At 38.4% G+C, this 18869-nt stretch overlaps 1 protein-coding gene across 1 annotated transcript in view; it reads right to left on the bottom strand.

The window, feature by feature from the left end:
• The window catches only part of TANK (TRAF family member associated NFKB activator), a 29383-nt gene extending 10775 nt beyond the window's left edge, over positions 1–18608 (bottom strand). The window contains exons 1-6 of the mRNA XM_009641670.2: positions 18481–18608; positions 14535–14681; positions 11207–11315; positions 10255–10367; positions 1458–1637; positions 123–199 (exon numbers count right to left, since the gene is read on the bottom strand). Coding sequence (XP_009639965.1) covers positions 123–199; positions 1458–1637; positions 10255–10367; positions 11207–11315; positions 14535–14633 — 578 coding nt within the window. The 5' untranslated portion in view covers positions 14634–14681; positions 18481–18608. The remainder of the gene's footprint in view (positions 1–122; positions 200–1457; positions 1638–10254; positions 10368–11206; positions 11316–14534; positions 14682–18480) is intronic.
• Positions 18609–18869: the final 261 nt, after the last annotated feature.

Genomic DNA, 18869 nt, shown 5'->3' with positions numbered 1-18869 from the left:
CTCCCCCCCCCCCCCCGCCTCCATTTTTTAAGGTACTGTGTAGAAAAGAGGGAAATAGCTGGTCTTATTTAATAGCAGAAAAGACAATTAAAAGCAATTTTAATAATGCTGCAAGTATTTACCTTTCAGGGATAGGAGAAATACCAGAGATCCCTAGAGGTAATTCAGGCTTATCTGGAACAACTTTCTTACTTTTCACCTTGAAGTAAAACATGAAAATATTGATCACAGGTTAGTGTATTATTTTTGCTCTTCACTGTGATATGAATAAAAATGTCATGGGATCCTTCACCTAGTCCTTCTGGAAGCGCCCAAAATATTAAAAAAATTAAAAAAGCCATCTTTTACTGTTTGTGCAAGTTCCTATTTTAGTTTAACTTAGCAACTCAGCGTGGCATTCCTCTGCTCATACTCCCTTGAAAGGAAACGGGTTCTAAGAATATTGCTTGACTGTAATTCTGTTTCAGTCATGTATAAGGTAAGATTATGTATGTGTGTAAGCTTGTTAGTGAGGTATCCAGCTATTTTAGCTCTTAAAAATCAATTTATTCACTGAAATTTTCAATGAACACATCACAAGCTAGTATGTTAAGAGTTCTAGCAGGTTTTTAAGTAAGCTATTAACTTCGACTACCACCTTGTGGTTCAGTCTAGTATTACATCGTTTTAAATCTGCCAGGCATTAAGGAAAGTTTTTATAATAACCAGTCATTAAGCTGCAGTTCCACTAGGTCTACATTACCAGATGGCCTGGATAGTTCATACGTGCTCCAAATCAGACACAGAACTTGATCATGTGTCTGCCAGATCAGCTGATTTCAATGATACATTGGTTATAATCACAGACCCACAGGTTCATCTTACCTTGCACTGAAGTGCAACTGCAGCTCCTGTAGACACATTTGAGCTGCCTCATATCTAGCAGCATGGGTTACAAAATGCTTGCCACAGTAAGTTAAGCAATGCTTGGGAAATCTAACAGCAACAAGTTATGTGTTGCTGTGCTCCTACCCGTATCTACGTTCACTTTAAATTAGCAGCTAAGATATGTTTACATGGTTAGATTCACATCGAAGACTGCACTTCAGCTATCCCACAAAGACAGACCAGCACCCTGGATGCTATTCTGTAACAAAAATAGGGTGGCATAAAAGTGAAAAAATGAACGCAATCTTGGTGGAAACTTCCAACTGAAAATTATAAAACAGAAATGCTACTCTGGAGTTTTCCCAAATACTAAAATTTTAATGACATAACATAATTAACACACAAACCAACCAATATGGATTTAATAGTTCGGTGTTTATATACTTTATATACTTTAATGATTTCCTCGTAATTATATAATGCTGAAATTTAAAATCAGTTTCTTAGAATAATTAGTATAAACATGTTTGAAAGAAGTAATAATTTACAATTTTTTTTTCATATTATCTCCACTCAGTTGCTTATCTTACCTCCCTTTTATATGATGGCATCTGTACACCCTTTTGTGCTTCACTTAATTCTTTCAATTTGCTTTTCAGAGTTCTTATTTTATCTTCTTGGTTGGAAATAATAGATATAAGTTTCCTTTCCTTTTGATTGTTTTTGTCCTCAAGTTGCTTCAACTTCATGCTCTCACTTTCTAACTGTTCCTAAAAATAATTTTGGAAACACCAGTACAGTTAATATAACGGAGACTTGTGGAATATCACTATTCAGCAGCCTGGAATAATCTAAATTAAGCTTTTGCAACATAAATAAGGGTCAGTCTTATTTATTACATTATTAATTTTAAACTGGTAATAAAGACCTACCGCAACACACAGATGTAACTCATTGTAGATGATTACTCAAAACAACTGTATGTTCTGAATTTGAGTGTCACATTAGTGTTTATAAAACCCAGACACTTTCTTTGTTCACTTACTATATAATTTACAGTAATGTTTTATGTACAATATATTGTATGTACAATATATAAAACAATATTTCAATAATTTCAATCAATCTTAAGCAATTTTGAAGAAGCTACCTTAATTTTCAAGCAGACCCAAGAATAGAATCATAGAATCACAGAACATCTAAAGTTGGAAGGAATCCACAAGGATCAGAGTCCAACCCCCTGCTCCTTGCAGAACTGCCTAAAACTAAACCATATGACTAAGAGCATTGTCCAGATGCTCCTTGAACTCAGAGGCTTGGTGCTGTGACCACTTCCCTTGGGAGCCTGTTCCAGAGACCATGGTACCCTCTCAGTGAAGAACCTTTTCCTAATGTCCAATCTGAACTTCCCCTGATGCAGCTTCATTCCATTTCCTTGTGTCCTATCCCTGGTCACCAGGGAGAGGAGATCAGCACCTCCCCCTCTGCTGCCCACCTTGAGGAATTTGTAGACTGTGATGAAGTCACCCCTTGGCCTTCTCTTCTCCAAGCTGAACAAATGAAGTGACCTCAGCTGCTCCTCTTAAGCCTTTCATCATCTTGCTCACCCTCCTCTGGACACACTCTAATGATGTCCTTCTTATACTTAGGTGCCCAAAACTGCACACAGTACTTGAGGTGGGGCTGTACCAGTGCAGTGTAGAGTGGGACAGTCACCTCCCTTGACCGGCTAGCTATGCTGTGCTTAATGCATCCCGGGACACAGTTGGCCCTTTCAGCTGCCAGGGCCGAAGAAGAATATAATGAACAATTTTTTTTAATATGCAGAAAGGTAGTCCTTGGATAATTTTCAAGAAACAACCTATGGTTAAAACTGTGGCTATAAAAACCTTACAGTTGTGAGTTTATGAAATCTATAGAAACATTGATCTTGAACTGTATCTAGTGTCACAAAAAGTGGCCTGAAACCCCATGTCTGTCTCTGCAAGAGAAGTAAGCCCAAAGAGTTAACTCTGCAAGAAGTAATGTAAGTGAAATGCAGCGAGGTAGTCTGTAGACAGGTAGGGCAAGGTGAAGAGGACAGAAGGAAATAAGTGCTTTTTAAAGAATGTTTGTTTTATTTACAAAAGGGACCTAAATAAGGTGATGTTGTGCATTTGGAGATTAGGTAGGTAGGGGCTACTCTACTAGACAATGACAGCCATGCAGGGATGGGTCCAGAGATGGTCTACAGAGACACTGGGTGGTTAAGCATGGATGTGCGTATATGCAGCTGACACAACAGTTTGGCCTCAAAAAGTTATACTAGTTGGATTAAAAAAACGACAGAAAACCAGCTTTGAAGGCATTGTTTTTCTTCTTTATTTTCAGTTGTGACTTTGAATAGTAAACCTATGGTAAGAGCTTCAATGCAACTTTGGACCTTGGGTGGTATCTCAGGGATTCAGATTAAGCCTCTTCTCCTCATTGGGTTCAAAACATTGTCTAAAAATGAGATGCTTCTATCCCAGCAAAACTCCTCTCTCGTCATCATCTACAGATCTTACATATCCCATTCTTTCAACCTCTGAATTGACAAGGCATTTCTGCTTTAGGTGTTGCTAACTTTCTTACTCCTAACCCTTCTTCCATGCTTTGCGCTTCTGGCAGGTGGTGTGGGGAATATATGTATAGTCCTAGGACAGATCGTGAAACACTTTCTGTACTCTTCTACTGTGGAATCTGTATACATCATGGTACGTAAGAATCCAGGGAAGCAGATGACAAAAAAACCCTCCAAAACCTCCAAAAACAGCAAAAGAGGAAAAAAAGGAGGTTTTTTTTATATAGTTCTGGAAAAAAAAACAACCAAACAAGACTGAAGATTTTATGCTAAAGAACCCATTCATCATCTTCTATAACTGATGCTACAGGAGCTAGATTTCATTTTCTTAAATGGCACACAAGAACACTAGGAAGAATTACAGTACAGAGGCACAGAAAGTCCAAAGCAAGCTAAGGGAGTATCTGATGAATGAGAAAAGACAATTGTATCTAGTGATGTGGGAAAAAATAACAATTTATGTTAAGAGGAGATGGAGACATGCATAAAAGTATTCTTAACGGATCTGAAAATACTTTGAAGAAAGTTATATCAGGGCCAGATGCTGGACATAATTTTATAACTATATACCTTTTCCATGGTATTTCCATGGTATGTATTCCAGTGTTTAAAGACTACAAAGTCACATTAGCTACAATATGGGGAACTGCTTTTCGCCACTCCAGGAATGGGAAGGCAGTGATATTCTATAGTGAGGCTCCAGAGACCCCAAGCTACTACAGAGCCATTATTTGGTCACAGGGTTCCCAAACATTCCATGGTCAAATTCTATTTCCCATTTAAAAAGCCAATGGGATGCAACTTCTCCTGTATTTCCCTTTGAAAATGATTTGCTGGAAATCCAAACACCTAGGAAAAACCTTGTCAAACACAACACTTGCCCTTGAAGAACAAGTCCATCTTAAGGACAGTAAAGTAACTTTCACTGACCCTGTGATACAGCATTGATCTGCACACACATAATTTATGTTTTGGGGGACTATTACAGCTCCAAATAACATGTGGGCTTTCAAAAGCTTTCAGATAACTGGGAGCACTGCAGGAATGGCCAGTAGTCCTCTTCCATGCCTCCTACATTCTCCTGCAGGAAGTGGGGACAAAATTTAAGCAAGCAATGAGAAAAGCCACATGGGAACCAATGTGAGAAGAGCCATGCAATATGTTGCAATGAAGATGTATCAGTATGTACTGATATAAATCATCATTCTTGTGCACCATCAGGATGCCACACCAGGAAAAACACTGGAGAAACAATTACACCTTTTGGGATCTTTCAGTAATACAGCCCTTCATAGCTTGATGATCTTACAGTTCCTAATACTGACTGAGTTTGGGTGTTTGCCACAGTGCAATAACATTTATAAACTGGATGTTTATAAACCTAATGCCATGACAAGTAAGTATGTCACACAGGTCATACCTGCTCAGTTAAGTACTTGGCCACACAATGATTCTTTTAAGCACGCTGGTATCAGCAGCCAGCAAAGAGGTTACATCTGTATTATGAAGAGATCAGTCTCTTCTCTTTTGTAGAGGCTTTATAGGATCAGAGGATAATTCACGTTGGAAGGGACCTTCAGGGTTCTCTAGATCCTAATGAAGGCAGGGTTAGTTACGATATCTGGTCAGGTTACTCAGTTTGGTCTTGAATTCCCCAGGGATGGAGACTGCACAACCTCTTCGGGCAACCTTTTCCAATGCCTGACTGTCCTCATGGTCAGAAGTTTTCCCTTATGTCCACTCTGAACCATTCATGTTTCAACTGCCCATTGCATTTCATCCTCTTGCCATGCACCACTGTTAAGAGTCTGGCTCCCTCTGCCTGATAACCTCAACGCAGGTATTGGAAAGCTATTAGCTTCCCCTGAAGCCATCTTTACTTCAGGCTGGACAAGTCCAGCTTCTGCAGCTTCTTCTCATGGGGTATGTAATTAAGCTCCCAACTATCTCAGGGGGGGCTCTGCTGAACTCACTCTAGTTTATCAATGTCTTTCCTGTACTGGAGGTCCCCAAACTGGATGTAGTATTCTAGATACAGCCCAATGAACACTGAATAGAGGGAGATACTCACTTCCCCGGATGTGCTAGCTGTGCTCCTGTTAGTACAGCCCAGGAAGCTGTTGCCCTTCTTTTCTGCCAGGAAACATTGCTGGCTCTTGTTCAGCTTGCTGTCTAACAAGACCCCAGCACCTTTCCAGCAGAGCTGCTCTACAGCCAGTCAGTCCCCAGACTGTACTGCTGCAAAGGCAGGCCCTTTTATTTTTCCCTGAAGTGCTCTAAAAATGGCCTCTTTCAGTGGCTTCCTACAATAAACAAACTGTCAGATGGTTTCAAGGAAAAATACTATTCAACTCATGAACTCTACGTGGTCTCAGGAAATACTAACTGTAACTTTTGGCAGTTTAACCACAAACTCTTCTTTATTATCAGGTAGAAGATACTCACTTCCCCGGATGTGCTAGCTGTGCTCCTGTTAGTACAGCCCAGGAAGCTGTTGCCCTTCTTTTCTGCCAGGAAACATTGCTGGCTCTTGTTCAGCTTGCTGTCTAACAAGACCCCAGCACCTTTCCAGCAGAGCTGCTCTACAGCCAGTCAGTCCCCAGACTGTACTGCTGCAAAGGCAGGCCCTTTTATTTTTCCCTGAAGTGCTCTAAAAATGGCCTCTTTCAGTGGCTTCCTACAATAAACAAACTGTCAGATGGTTTCAAGGAAAAATACTATTCAACTCATGAACTCTACGTGGTCTCAGGAAACACTAACTGTAACTTTTGGCAGTTTAACCACAAACTCTTCTTTATTATCAGGTAGAGATCGCTTAAACAGATGAAGCAATAAAAAAAAAAAAAAAAGGCTATGGATACCAGAATTTCTTGTATCAGGCAGCAGGGCCTAACTAATCCTACTGCATACATCATGCCAGCAGCAAAGAACAGCTAAACGCATAATTGTCAGCTAGCATAAAATCCTGAATTACAGCTTTCTTTGCATCAAAGATAGGGAACAAAGTGATGCTGGAGAAGCTGGTATTGTCTGGAACACACAAGACTGCTGCAGTAGCTGCTCTTAGTTACTTAAGTCATTTTAGCACTACAATTTTGAGCACCAAGATGACTACCATCCATCTGCCATTCCTCTGCTTATGTCCTGCATAAAAAACCACCTAATTGTTTATTGCAGGATGAACAGTTTTGTATACCATAGGCATCACTTATTCCAGACACACAGTTTCCTCCCCTTTTCCATGGCACAAGAAATTCTGATCAACAAACTCCACATGGTGTTTAATAGTGAGGTTCTTGACCCAGGAAAATATGCCCAATACCTCTTGTCACAGGTATTGACTTCAGCTTCATGTTTTCTGGAGTTTACAAGGATTCTGATGTCTGACTGTACTAAAAATAATATGCAGAAGAAGCTTTACTTGACATTGCCCAATCTTGCTTACTAAGGTTTTCTGTTTGCTGGGCAGCTTTGGCTCTGAAACAGTAACTGGATCCACATTCTTCCGAGTTAAGAAAGTTTAGCCAGGCTGTACTCAAAAGCAGGCAGCATTAGTTCCCTTTGGTCTCCTCAAGCAGGGGACTGAAAAAATCTGATAAACTTATATATAGTTTGGTACTGACCATCAAGCCAATCTGGTCCACTCACCTCTTTCAGTGAAGATAAATGTGAATAAAAAACAAAACAAAAAGCCCCGCAACATTTTATGACACGTTGGCAATAGAATTTGACAACAGCAGGTAAACTACGCAAGTATGGCCACTTACTAGAAAAGACAGAAAAGCTGAACCCTCCCTCATTTTAAACCTCTGAAATTTAAGCTTTAACCATGCACCTATTATAATAAATCCAGGATTTCTATTAACTTCACTGAAGGACAGAATATAGTCCACTGAGAAATCCCACTGGACTTAGCAAAAGATGGTTTCAGTAGGTATCTATAAACCCAGGCACCTCCAGCCATGGGAGAGACTCTGAGTTTCAAGGAAGGACAGGAAGAAACAGCAACATTTTAACTTGACTGTAAATAAGACCGTAATTTTAATTTATTACCTGGAGCTGTACATTTTGCAAGCCTGAAGTTTTTGGTAGAGAAACAGAACAAAGCAGTTAATGCAGTAGAGGACAATGGCTGTGGACATAATTTATTTGGTTTAGAGCAGAATGTGGATTGAGTATGATTAGAAAAACACAGGCTTTCAAATAGAATATTTGAGCTTCCAAATTTCAATAGCTGAAAAAGCCAGTACTTTATTGAGTTAGATACAAGACAACTATACCAGGTCAGTGACAGAAGGATGGATTTTTGGTGTAACAGACATCAAAATATGATGTCTAGGGAAGAGCAGAAGAAAACAGGAGGCATTCATCATACATCCTTTAATACTCTTGACAGATTTCCATGAAGTTGTCCAATTTTCCCTTGAAGAAGGAAGTTCCAATGGCTGACTGCCTATCCTGTGAAGAGTCAGCTCTTTTTGCCTTTTTTTTTTTTTACTTCATTTGTTCAGAAAGACAGAGAAGTGGGAACTCTTAGGTTAACTTGATGTGGTGCTGGTAATTTGCTACAATTAATTTTCCTCAACTTGTTCCATACACTCATTTCATACAGTTTACCTTTTTATCCATCATACATCACAAGTTCTACATTTAAAAAGTGCAAAAATTGGCAGCTGCCATAAAAGCATATAAAGCATTTATCACAAAATAATTAATTTTTCATCATCTTCAATGGGAAGTTAGGGTTATATGGTTCTCCTATGCTGAGTTTATTCAATAAAATGAGGACTTGTGTAGAGACTGCTGTGCGTCTCCACTCACAGCCAGCCCATGAATGGTAGGGCCAAGACACAGCTAGAGCAAATAGAAGTGTGTGTACCTCTGCTGTGCTGTCTGGACATCTTTGGATCACTCTTGCCAGGTTAGTGGACGCTTACGAGGCACAACACCAAACATCAGGGTCCTCCTTATATTGGAAGGATGTTGCAAAGATATCCATGTGCCTCTGCAGAAGCCAGCCTTGGCCCAGTCAGACATGTTTTCCTCAACATGTTCCGTGCTCTCAACACTTAAGAGAGCTACTACATTCCCAATAACAGGAACATAGAGTAGGCTGGGTCAACCTGACTTTGCATGGGTTTAGATCTCTACTGATCCCCTCTACAAAGACCTTATTTGTATAGCACTGTGCCTGGGTTTACATGCAGACAGACTGTATAGCTGATAGTTGATTCTGCATGGAGTTATGTCAGAAATATTTCTGTTCATGGCACAGATGAAGCAAAATCCAGATGAACTACATATTGCTGAGAAGTAACTGCAATGACTGACTACACAAAAAACGCATATAAAGGACAAATAACATTCCATTAAGAAAATAGCCCCTGAAATAACAATTCCAGCTTCTCATGCATTGCCTGTAATCTTCTGTATAGATCACATAATTCTCAGTGTTTCCCTATGAGAGGAGCAGATAATGCAGGTTCCTTCTGCAACTCATTATATGACTTAAATATTTGACTTAAGTTACTCAAAACTATTGTCCTTAAACAAGCATTCAGAAACAACAGTATGAAGTACTAGGCTTGGTCAAGTCTTCATGTGCAACTGTGAGACATAATTTTTCTCCAACTCAAGCCAGAGAAATGCTAAAATATGCAAAAGTGTTCCATCAAAGAATTAACCCTTCAGCTGTGTTGTACTCCAAATAAATGCAAAGATTAGGAAAGAAATGACATCTTGTGATTACAGATTCTAGCATAGAAAAATTATACAAAGACTTTTTTTAAATAAAAAAGGAGTGTATATAAATGTTTAGTAACAGTATGTTTAAAATGTTGGCAAAGGCTTAGTCTCAAATGAGATTCCTTCAGGATAATTAAGCAAGTATCAGTAATCAAATTATTTTTAAATTAACGTTTCTGATAAAGAAATGCATTTCTGTGAATTTAGCATAATTAATTTGTTTATAGCTCAGGTTTAGGAAACAAATCCTGAAATTAATTCTTTTTAAATCCAATGCCTGATTTTATATAAGGGTCTTTTTACAACCCTTAGAGGGTCCCTGCTATGGAGATTCATATTCAAAAATAAAAGATTTTATCTTACAAGACAGTTCTCAAAAAACACAGTAGGATGACTTAGCATAAGAACAATGCAACTTTATGCATCTCTGTCTCTGTCTTTGCTCAATATGCAAAATCCATTCAAGGTATTTCCCATCTATTCTGCACTATTGCTTTACTCTTATTCCTGTTACTCTCAACAGGCTGTAGTGAAAATCTCAGTGTTACTTCAGTGAAGAGGGGCAGAAGAGACATCATATTAAAACTGGCTATTAAAAGACAGACAAATAATCAGCATCTCCAGAGCAATGGATAGTTCACTTTCCACTCCATCACTTTTTGAGGGCAGATTCTCCATTTCTTGCCAAAATACACAGACTAATTGCAATGTGAAAAGTTCTTGTGAGAGGAAGAGAAAGCCCAATCTTGACCATGGGTTTTAGCATGTTAAGAAATAAATAAGTTCCTACTTGATGGTCAAAACTATTCTAGGGAGCTCGATGGCCAAACAGCAATTGCATTGGGAAGGATCAAAGACAGGCACTTTGTTCACCTAAGCAGACTGCAGTGGCACAACACTCATGCACTTCAGGTGAGGATCTTGTATTAGAAGTGCTGTTCAAAGGCACCAGTAAAAATGTCACTTATCTCTTTAGGTTCTCATAGTATAATCACAGCACAAATGTGATCTTATGTTAAACATACTGCAGGTGATCATACCTTTAAGAGTTTTTCTCTTTGCTTTGCTACATTCAGTTTTTCAGAGAGCTGGCTGAAAGACAAGTTGGAAGTTTCAGTGTCTTCATGCATCAGAATGTAGGGATGTGCATTACCTTAAAAAAAAAAAAAAAAAAAAAGCTGATTGATTGTCACTGCATTTTTCCCCAGCAAGCTTCTAAGTACAACGTTAAAAGAAGCTAGGCTTATATTAACTTCTCTATTATCTTTGAGCAAGCCTTCATATTAAGCAAAAGAAGCCCAATTCTGTGCTTAGAGACAATGCAAGACTAAACCAGCAATAAAGAATGTACATGTACTCTTAAAAATAAAAGCCAACCACTTCGCTAGTATTTATGAAAACCAGGAGTGTTAGGCTAGTGTGAATAAATATTTAATGAGCATGGCAGATTAACACATGGTTACTTTGACTCTTTTCTCTTATTTGTGTAATACAGTCAAATAGTGGAAAATTATCCATCAATGACGATTTGATTTGGAAGAGAATTACCTGCTTGTAAAGCTATGGTTATCCAGTAAGATTAGCATCACAAGGCTCATCTAACACAAAAGGCATATAACCATAGCACTTGCATCTAGAACAACCTGATAAACTTAACAGATAACTGTAAAATTAATACGTAACAATTTTTTTTTAATTCTAGTGAATGATTTGAACCCATACTTTCGTAACTTTTATTGGCTTCAGCGTAAGCAGGTTCTACATCTAAAGAAAATCTCACCATTTCTTGAAGAGGATAAAGAGAGACCTCAGAAGTGTTGCATTTTATAAATAGATTTTGAAACTGCACATTTGTGTTAACTCTCACATTCACAGAAAAGTATGATAGTGCTTTGAGAGGTGTATATTGTAAAAACTGAAGGAACAAAGTCAGAACTATTCATCAATGCAACACTGCATAAAAAGAAATTATGTGCAAACTGGACTACATACCTCTATTAGCATTCAGAGCAGCTAGCTGCGATTTCAGTTTTGCAATAATGCTGTTTTGAAGCTCTATCTTTTCCTGCTGTTCACGTATTTGCTGCATGTAGTTTTCTGTCTGCAAATATAATTTCATTAGCATTAATCTTATTCTGTTTTGACTAGGGGTCTCCTATTTGGCATACAAAACACAGCTCTGATTTTTACAGATAATTGTAGTAGTGGACCGCTGCATGAAAACCCAACTGTAGTCACCTTTGGTAAGTCCGTATTTTTGAGACTGCTCTGATTAGAAAAGGTATTATAGGAAATAAGTCCTGATTTTCAGAAACTGTTTCAAATGTGGCAGTTGTAAAGGACAGGATGACTTTTAAGTATAGGATTCTTCATTCATAGCCATAGAACATATCAGGTTCAAAATTAGAATCTTAGTATTCTTCAGAATGCTGGTCAGTTAGTTTATCTATAGAAAGATGTAATTTTCTTCCCCCATATTTTCTAAAAAATGAATGACATAAATGTAGGCTTTCAACAAGATAGACTTAAAATGGAAAACAACAACATTGCTTATTCCATACAACAGATATTTTGTAAATAACTTTAATTGCCTATGAACAGAGTTTTGCCTGTTCCTTTGGAAGTAGCAGACTTGTTTTTCTATCCTAGAAAACAGGGGTAGGTGGGGAGGGGAAGCAAGGAAGCAGCCCCATTCTTCATCTAGCCACACTCCATCCCATGCTACAAAACAGGCTGTACAGAGCCTAATAAGTCTGCTCACATTTCACCAAAGTATACATATATTGTTAGACAGACAGTTAATTGAACAAATGGTCAGGTGGCAGTAAGATGCTAATATTCAAAACCTATTATTTCATTAGCACATGCCTAATGCTGCAGTTACGGTAGTGCTAAAAACAAGCAAGAGAACTTGTGAAGTCCCAGCAAGGAAACTTACAGAAATGCACTAAATTTTTTCTGAAATTAAGAATATGTCTATTACTGAACAGGTCACAACCTGGAACAAGACTAGGCATTGTTTTCACATCTATTCATAGTTTATCCATACTGCTATCTAATTCTCAAATCTCAGTCATATTTAAATTCCACATCCATAATGCCCAATGTGTTTGTCTGTAAAGCAAGCAGGAAAAATTTACAAGCAAAATTTATTTTAAAAGGACAGGTAGTAGTTATATTATGAGGGTTTATTTAAAAAAATAATAATAAAAAAAAAGTGATCAAAGAGCAGTACACTCCAGCAGCTATAAGAGACCTCATGAAGCAGAAAAATCACTGAGAACCAAATTGAAAATGTACAACAGCAATGTCTTGTCAACACTTCTGTACAGAGCACAGACATGACAGCTAAAACAGACAGAAGAGAAGATGCTTTTGACAGCCAGTGTGCACAAATTATTCCTTGAGTCAGATGGCAGCAACAAGTTACCAACTAGAAGATCTGCATGACAACCAACCATCCATCTGTATCAAACACCATCTGGCCGAGATGACTCTGGCTTCTGTGTGCTTGACATGGCTCCCAGCTCTAGAGACTGGCAAAACAAGTGGCCTATTGGTAACTTAAGTAGTAAACTGTTAACAACAGAATGGTGGACAATCCAACAATGTGTGAAGGCCACACAATGAACAGAGGAAGTTACTGGAGTAAAGCACTGTACAAAGGTCATTCAAAACCCAGGAGTTTTGTTAAAAAAGCGGAAAAGCAACACAAACAAAAAAAACCCCAACTAACTGTAGTATCAACTCTTCTTGAAAAAATACTTTTGTTCTCTTTTAAAGTCATCAAATCTAACTACTGAAAGTTGGATTAGGACAAAGATTTGAACTGGTAGTAATCCTTTATGAAAGGCTTTCATTTTTAATTTCTGAACCAGAGAAAATGCAGAGAGAAATCTTGCAAGCATTCAGTTCTCTTAACACTGATGCTCTCACACGCTTCTCTGGGTTTTTTCCATAGACTTTAGAAGAGCGATCTGACCTTGTACTTGATGTCTTGTTTCTTGGGCAGAAGTTTCTTTCATGTACTGTTAGATGACCCAGGAGTGTTAACGCGACTGATTTTCCTTCAAATAATTAATTGTTCGTCATAAGAGACAGAATTTAAAAGATTCCCAAACATTCCAAAATGTGTTGTCTTTTAAGTTAGTTGCAATTTCAGCACAATTGACATGCTACTTGTCCTTGTTAAGTACAGAAAATGTTACAGATTTGCAGCGACACTGCTGCAACACACTATGAATGGAGATAGACTGCACAGTGGATGATTACACACATGACTGACTTGATACCTGTTCTGCAGTGCCTTGGCTAATTTATTTTGCCATACAAGGGGGTGGCAAGATTGTGCCCAAATATCAGAATGTTCTCTAGCAGACCTTTCCCTGCTCCCAATTCTACTACCGCTTCCATAACTTGACACTGAGTATGGTTCATCTGCCCCTGAACAAAGTCCCAGTCTACCAGTTCTATGGAAGTATCAGAAAGTCCTGTAACATCAAAAACATTCAAACCATCCTATAACAGAGGTTCCGTTGCTGGGCAGAATACACACAATAAAATTCGTACGACAAAGCACCAAACTGATAGCTTTGCAATATGCTGGCATACATGATGAGAAGTTCTAGAAGAGTTTTGGCTGCAGTAATGTATTCTACAACAGACTAAGTAAAAATTCAAAGGTGCTCCCTACCAGTCAGAATGCCTCCAGAATCTTTCCATTACTTCAGAATTAAAAAATAATTGTACAGATGATTATTTTTAAAAATCAGCACTTATTCTAATAATGTTAAGGTAAGTTTGCTGTAAATGTTTCAACACACAAACTCTGTTGTTCTAATAGCTTGCACAGTACTTAACATTAATTAGAGTCTTTGACCTTTACATCAAGTAAACTAGTAATTCAAATGGCATGTCTTCCTCTTACAAAAATGATTTAAGCTATTTACATTAACAACATAAAATAATTTTTAATAAAGTAAATTAAATTTCAAAAAGTACTTTATTAAAGCTAGGTAAATTTTATATACATCTTTGCTGTTTACATTAAAAGGCTTCATTAATCCTCCAAAACAGACAACACTTCTCTCACTGTTAAAACTACCAAAAAATTAAAGGTCAAAAACCTGAAACCCACCTACTACATTCACAGCCTAATGAGTTACTTTGCAGTGCGCTGGCCTGGTTTCATAACAGCAATTTCCATCTTTAAGAGATGCACTGAAGCGTACATAGCTAAAGTGAAACTGAAATCTATGTGTACCACAATCCTCCATGGGAAGGATGGCTTTAAAGATACAATTTAGAACCCAACACATACTTTTTGCTGTAGTTCTTTCACAGCATGGTCCCTATCCATGCATGCTTGTCGATAGGCTTCATAAGCTTTGTTAAGCTGCTCTCCAATGTTTTTGTCCATAATTCCCAATGTTGTTTCATCACTGAAAAGATGGTCAAGTTAACAGACCTGAAAAATAATCAGAAGAAAAAAGACAGAATGCTAAGAAACAGATTTAACTAAAAATATACATAACATTGATTTGTATGAATATAACATTCATGTAAATACGTGCAGTATGTTTGAGCATTAACTCACATAATAGTTTGAACTATAGCTCTGCTCACCTCAACATTTAATTTTATGTCCAGAGATAGGTTTAAACAAAAGCCAAGTAAAAGCAGGTTAACTCTGAATCAAATTCTGGATGTGCAGAATGTGTAAATATGTGTAGTTATAGTGTTTGAGGACTGAGACTTAAAACTGGTGCAGATGATCAGTTACCTGATTTTATGACATCCCCAGCAGTTTAATGTTGATTCAGTTGTGAAATAACAGATAGCATTTAAAAACAAAACAAAACTCAGCTTTTGGCATTACATTAGGTCACATGGACCTATCCTATTCTATGCCATATTTGAAAATGGCAACACAAGCAACACTATGAGGTGAATTAAAACATCTTTCATCTAAAAATCAGTAATACCAGCCAGTAAGAATCAGCAAGACTCAGACCTTTTCACACAATACTATCAACTTTTTACACTTTCTGAACAATTTCAGTAACAATTCCTGATACTACAGCTCATGAACTTTGACACGTAAGACCACAACACTTTTAAATGTCACAGACTCCAATTTCAAGACAGAGTGAACTTTTCAAATGCAGGTCCTTTGCTTCTATAGTAATATATGACATGAATTTTAAGATCAAAATTTATCATAATGTAAGTGCAGTAGAGGACAGGTTAGCAGTCTCAAAAAACCCAATCCCAAAGTAACAGCATTAAGAAAAAAAACCAAATCAGTAATTCACATCCCCTCTCCTGATATTTGCAGCACGGTTACCTCACAGTACACAGTATGGGCAGCCACTGTCATCTCTCTGGGATTATGCATAGACCACTGATATTATGAAGGAAAGCGGTGCAGTCAGAAAAGGATAAGCCAAGCAAAGGGTATGAGGATAACTTGTCTTGGACCCTGCTCAAAATTCTAAGGATTGCACCTTTAAGCTTTTGTTCATGCTCTCTTGCTCTTGAGTATCTTCCGTATCATAGAGCGTGAATACAGAAGTGTGGTTTGACTTTCCTAGAAGGTGCAACAGACTACTGTATGGATGTCACACCTTTTTGTCCTGCAAACTTTATTTTAATGAGGTGTGTGTATTGCAAAAGCAATTGTATCTCAACTCCAGCATGAGTGTACTTTAATAGCGGCAAAGTGAATTCTTTAACAGCTTGGAATCATTTAAGGATCCTTTGATGTAACAAGTATATACTGAAATCCAAGTTTGCAAGTTTTGTGTAAAAAGCCTATGTTGTTTCATAGGAAAGGTTTGGGTTTTTTTTTTTCCTTAAACACCAGTTCAGTAGTTTATAATCTCAGGTCCATGCATACTGCTTCAAAGCAGTTAGTAACACAGGCTACTTCATCCCCCTCTTTCCTCCCCCAAAGAGTATTCTTCCACTAACTGGAATATTAATTCTAATACCTGAGGCACAGCTTTAAATAAATGGGTAGGGTTTTTTTTCAGTTTCAAAGGAAGGACTGTTTTATGTAGTTCAATGGTTAAAATCAGCTATTACAGCTGACTGCAGGGGTGTGTACTAAACTGCAGAAGGATACTGTTAAGGCTGAAAGTGACTGAAAGTGTACTCTCACATTCTTTAAAAACTTCCAGTGTATGCATCAATGTTGACTTTGTACTTTTCTGGAATTCTCCAGAGACACTTGTAACAATTTACCTAGTAAATGGCAATGTCCTGTACATATAAAAGGTAAAAGACTATGTTCAGCTTCTAATACAGGGAATGGGGTTCACCTCCATATGACTCACAGTTCATAGAAAATGAAGGCATTAATTTCACTCATGCAAATTCAAATCTCAATTTGAAAAACACTATTTAAAATTTATACCCAACTTCCAGCCTTTCACTTACTGATTGGTTGAGACTGGGAATATTAACAAAGAGTTCTGCTCTTACGTGGACTGCTGGTACCAAATGTAATTGATCTGGCAGGCAGAATTGTAGCACTGCACATGATTTTCTACTTGGTAGGGAAAAATAAGGAGAGTGGTAGCTAATTTACTGGTAGCTCCCTAAAACCCAGACTCCATGCATTAAGAAAAGGGCAATAAAAGTCATTACTAGTGACACTTTAAGATGGAACTGTAACTAGAATTGGTCCTGTATTCCCCCATACCCCAGACACTCATTTCTGCTTCCACCTCACCCTTCCCTTTCTTCCAGCACAAGCAGCCTTACTGTAAGCCATGTCGGCAAACCAGTCCAGCTTAAGACTAAATGCTAGAGGTATTTTTGCTGGTTTTTTTAAAGGTATTTTTGAAAGGTATTTTTGCTGCTATTGTAATACAGATCAGCTCCACAGACAGCTTCAAATGGCAGCACTGGAGCAGAAAACAGCAAGAGGCAGACAGAACTCTGTGTTCAATGGCAGCATTGGCTTTGAAATTGTAACATGAGGTCATGGTTATGTAACAGTGACGTAAATCCGTACTGCCACAGAAGCTATTCCTGCCTCTTCCCATCTCTGGCCATTATTTTTGCCACTTACTTGTAGCAGTATTAGCATTTCTATGCTGTGCAGTTGAGTATACCAAAGTTGCTCCCTATTTCCTCCAACAAGCAATAACAACCCTCCTTAAGAAACAACCCCAACATGAAAAGCAGAGCTAGCTCGCTGCGAGGCTGCTGGAGCACTACTACCAACACAGGGAGGCAGTGGGAACATGAGACTCGTCGTGGGCAGGACTGCAGCAGTCTAGATTTAGATTGGATTAAACTACTCCATAGTCACACCCCGAACTGCCTGCTGCTGGAATAAGTAACTGCTTCTTATGTTATCTATCTCATATCCAGAAGTTCTTGTGGTTAGAAAAACTGGCTCCTTTTCCTACTTCTCCATAGGCATCAATATTTATCAGGGAATTTGCCAACTGTTCCTTGTCATTTACTCTTCTCCCTGCATCCAGTTATGAGGGACAAAAAAAAAAAAAAAAAAGCCCAACAACCCTAAAATAAAAAAAAACAAACAACCCCAACCCTTAAAACAAATATCCCCACTGTTTTAATCAGGCTTAGTTATGCTGTATCCATATAGCAACTGGAAGATATTCAGCCCAAAGTTGACGACCCTGATCTTTAGCGACTGACATTCTAGATACTCATTAGATCCTAAAGACTTTCACAATTGCTAACAGCAATATGTAGGCAGAAGAGATGCAGCAATACAAAATGCTGCATTTGTTCTAACAGGGATAGAATTAGAGAAAGAGATTAGCTCCAGAGTTTGTCTGATGAGGGGGTCCAGGAAATGTGAGCACCTGTGAGTGTTGTGTTGCTGGAGCTATGGCAATGAGAACTGGAATTTCATCTTTAAGTAGACTTGAACACCGGAAAACAACTAGGTATAGCAAATGTTGTAAGACAAACTTTTAAGTAAACAAACCCAACGAAACCTGCAGATGCTCTTAAAATACTTGCTTCAAATGAGAAACATTTTGCTGATATAGGTGGGGAGAAAAAAAGCAGCAGTAATACGAAATTTCTGTGAGTCAAATGCCAAAAAAAGCCCCAACACAGATGAGCAACATACTGCTGCATACATCCTGAAATCCCAGTTCCACAGATCACTAGAGGCACCTTTTGAGTTTTCATAGTGCCTCAGAAAACACCTTAAATTCTGAAAAAATAGGGCTTTAGCTGATCATGTGTATATACCCATTCATAATACACATGCCTACCTCTCATAGGTTCATATGAGAACATAGATGCGATCCAGAAGCAAGTACTCCTCTACATATCTCTCCTTTCAAAACAGCTTCTTCAATGGAAAGATTTTGTAAGTTACACTGCCATCATCTTGGGAACTGGAAACCTGTTGAGGTAATCATTTGTGAGAGACACAGAGCTCACTGCACTTTCGTTTCGGTTTTCTGGGGGTTTTTTTTTGGCCACCGGACAAAATTCCTGCTCTGCCCGACCGCGGGAAGAGTCGGAAACCCGGTAGGAGCCCCTGATGCCGCACCAGCGCTCCAACTCCGGGCGCAGGCAGCACCCCCGCGCTGAGAGAAAGGGACGGCGACAAGGGGCGAGCTAGGGAGTCACCCCCGGCGCCCCGCGGGCAGCCCAG

The sequence above is a fragment of the Egretta garzetta genome, unplaced genomic scaffold (assembly GCF_000687185.1).
Source record: "Egretta garzetta isolate BGI_Z169 unplaced genomic scaffold, ASM68718v1 scaffold577, whole genome shotgun sequence".
NCBI lineage: Eukaryota > Metazoa > Chordata > Aves > Pelecaniformes > Ardeidae > Egretta > Egretta garzetta.
Note: the sequence above shows the minus strand (reverse complement) of the source record. Positions and strands in the feature narration are given on the sequence as shown.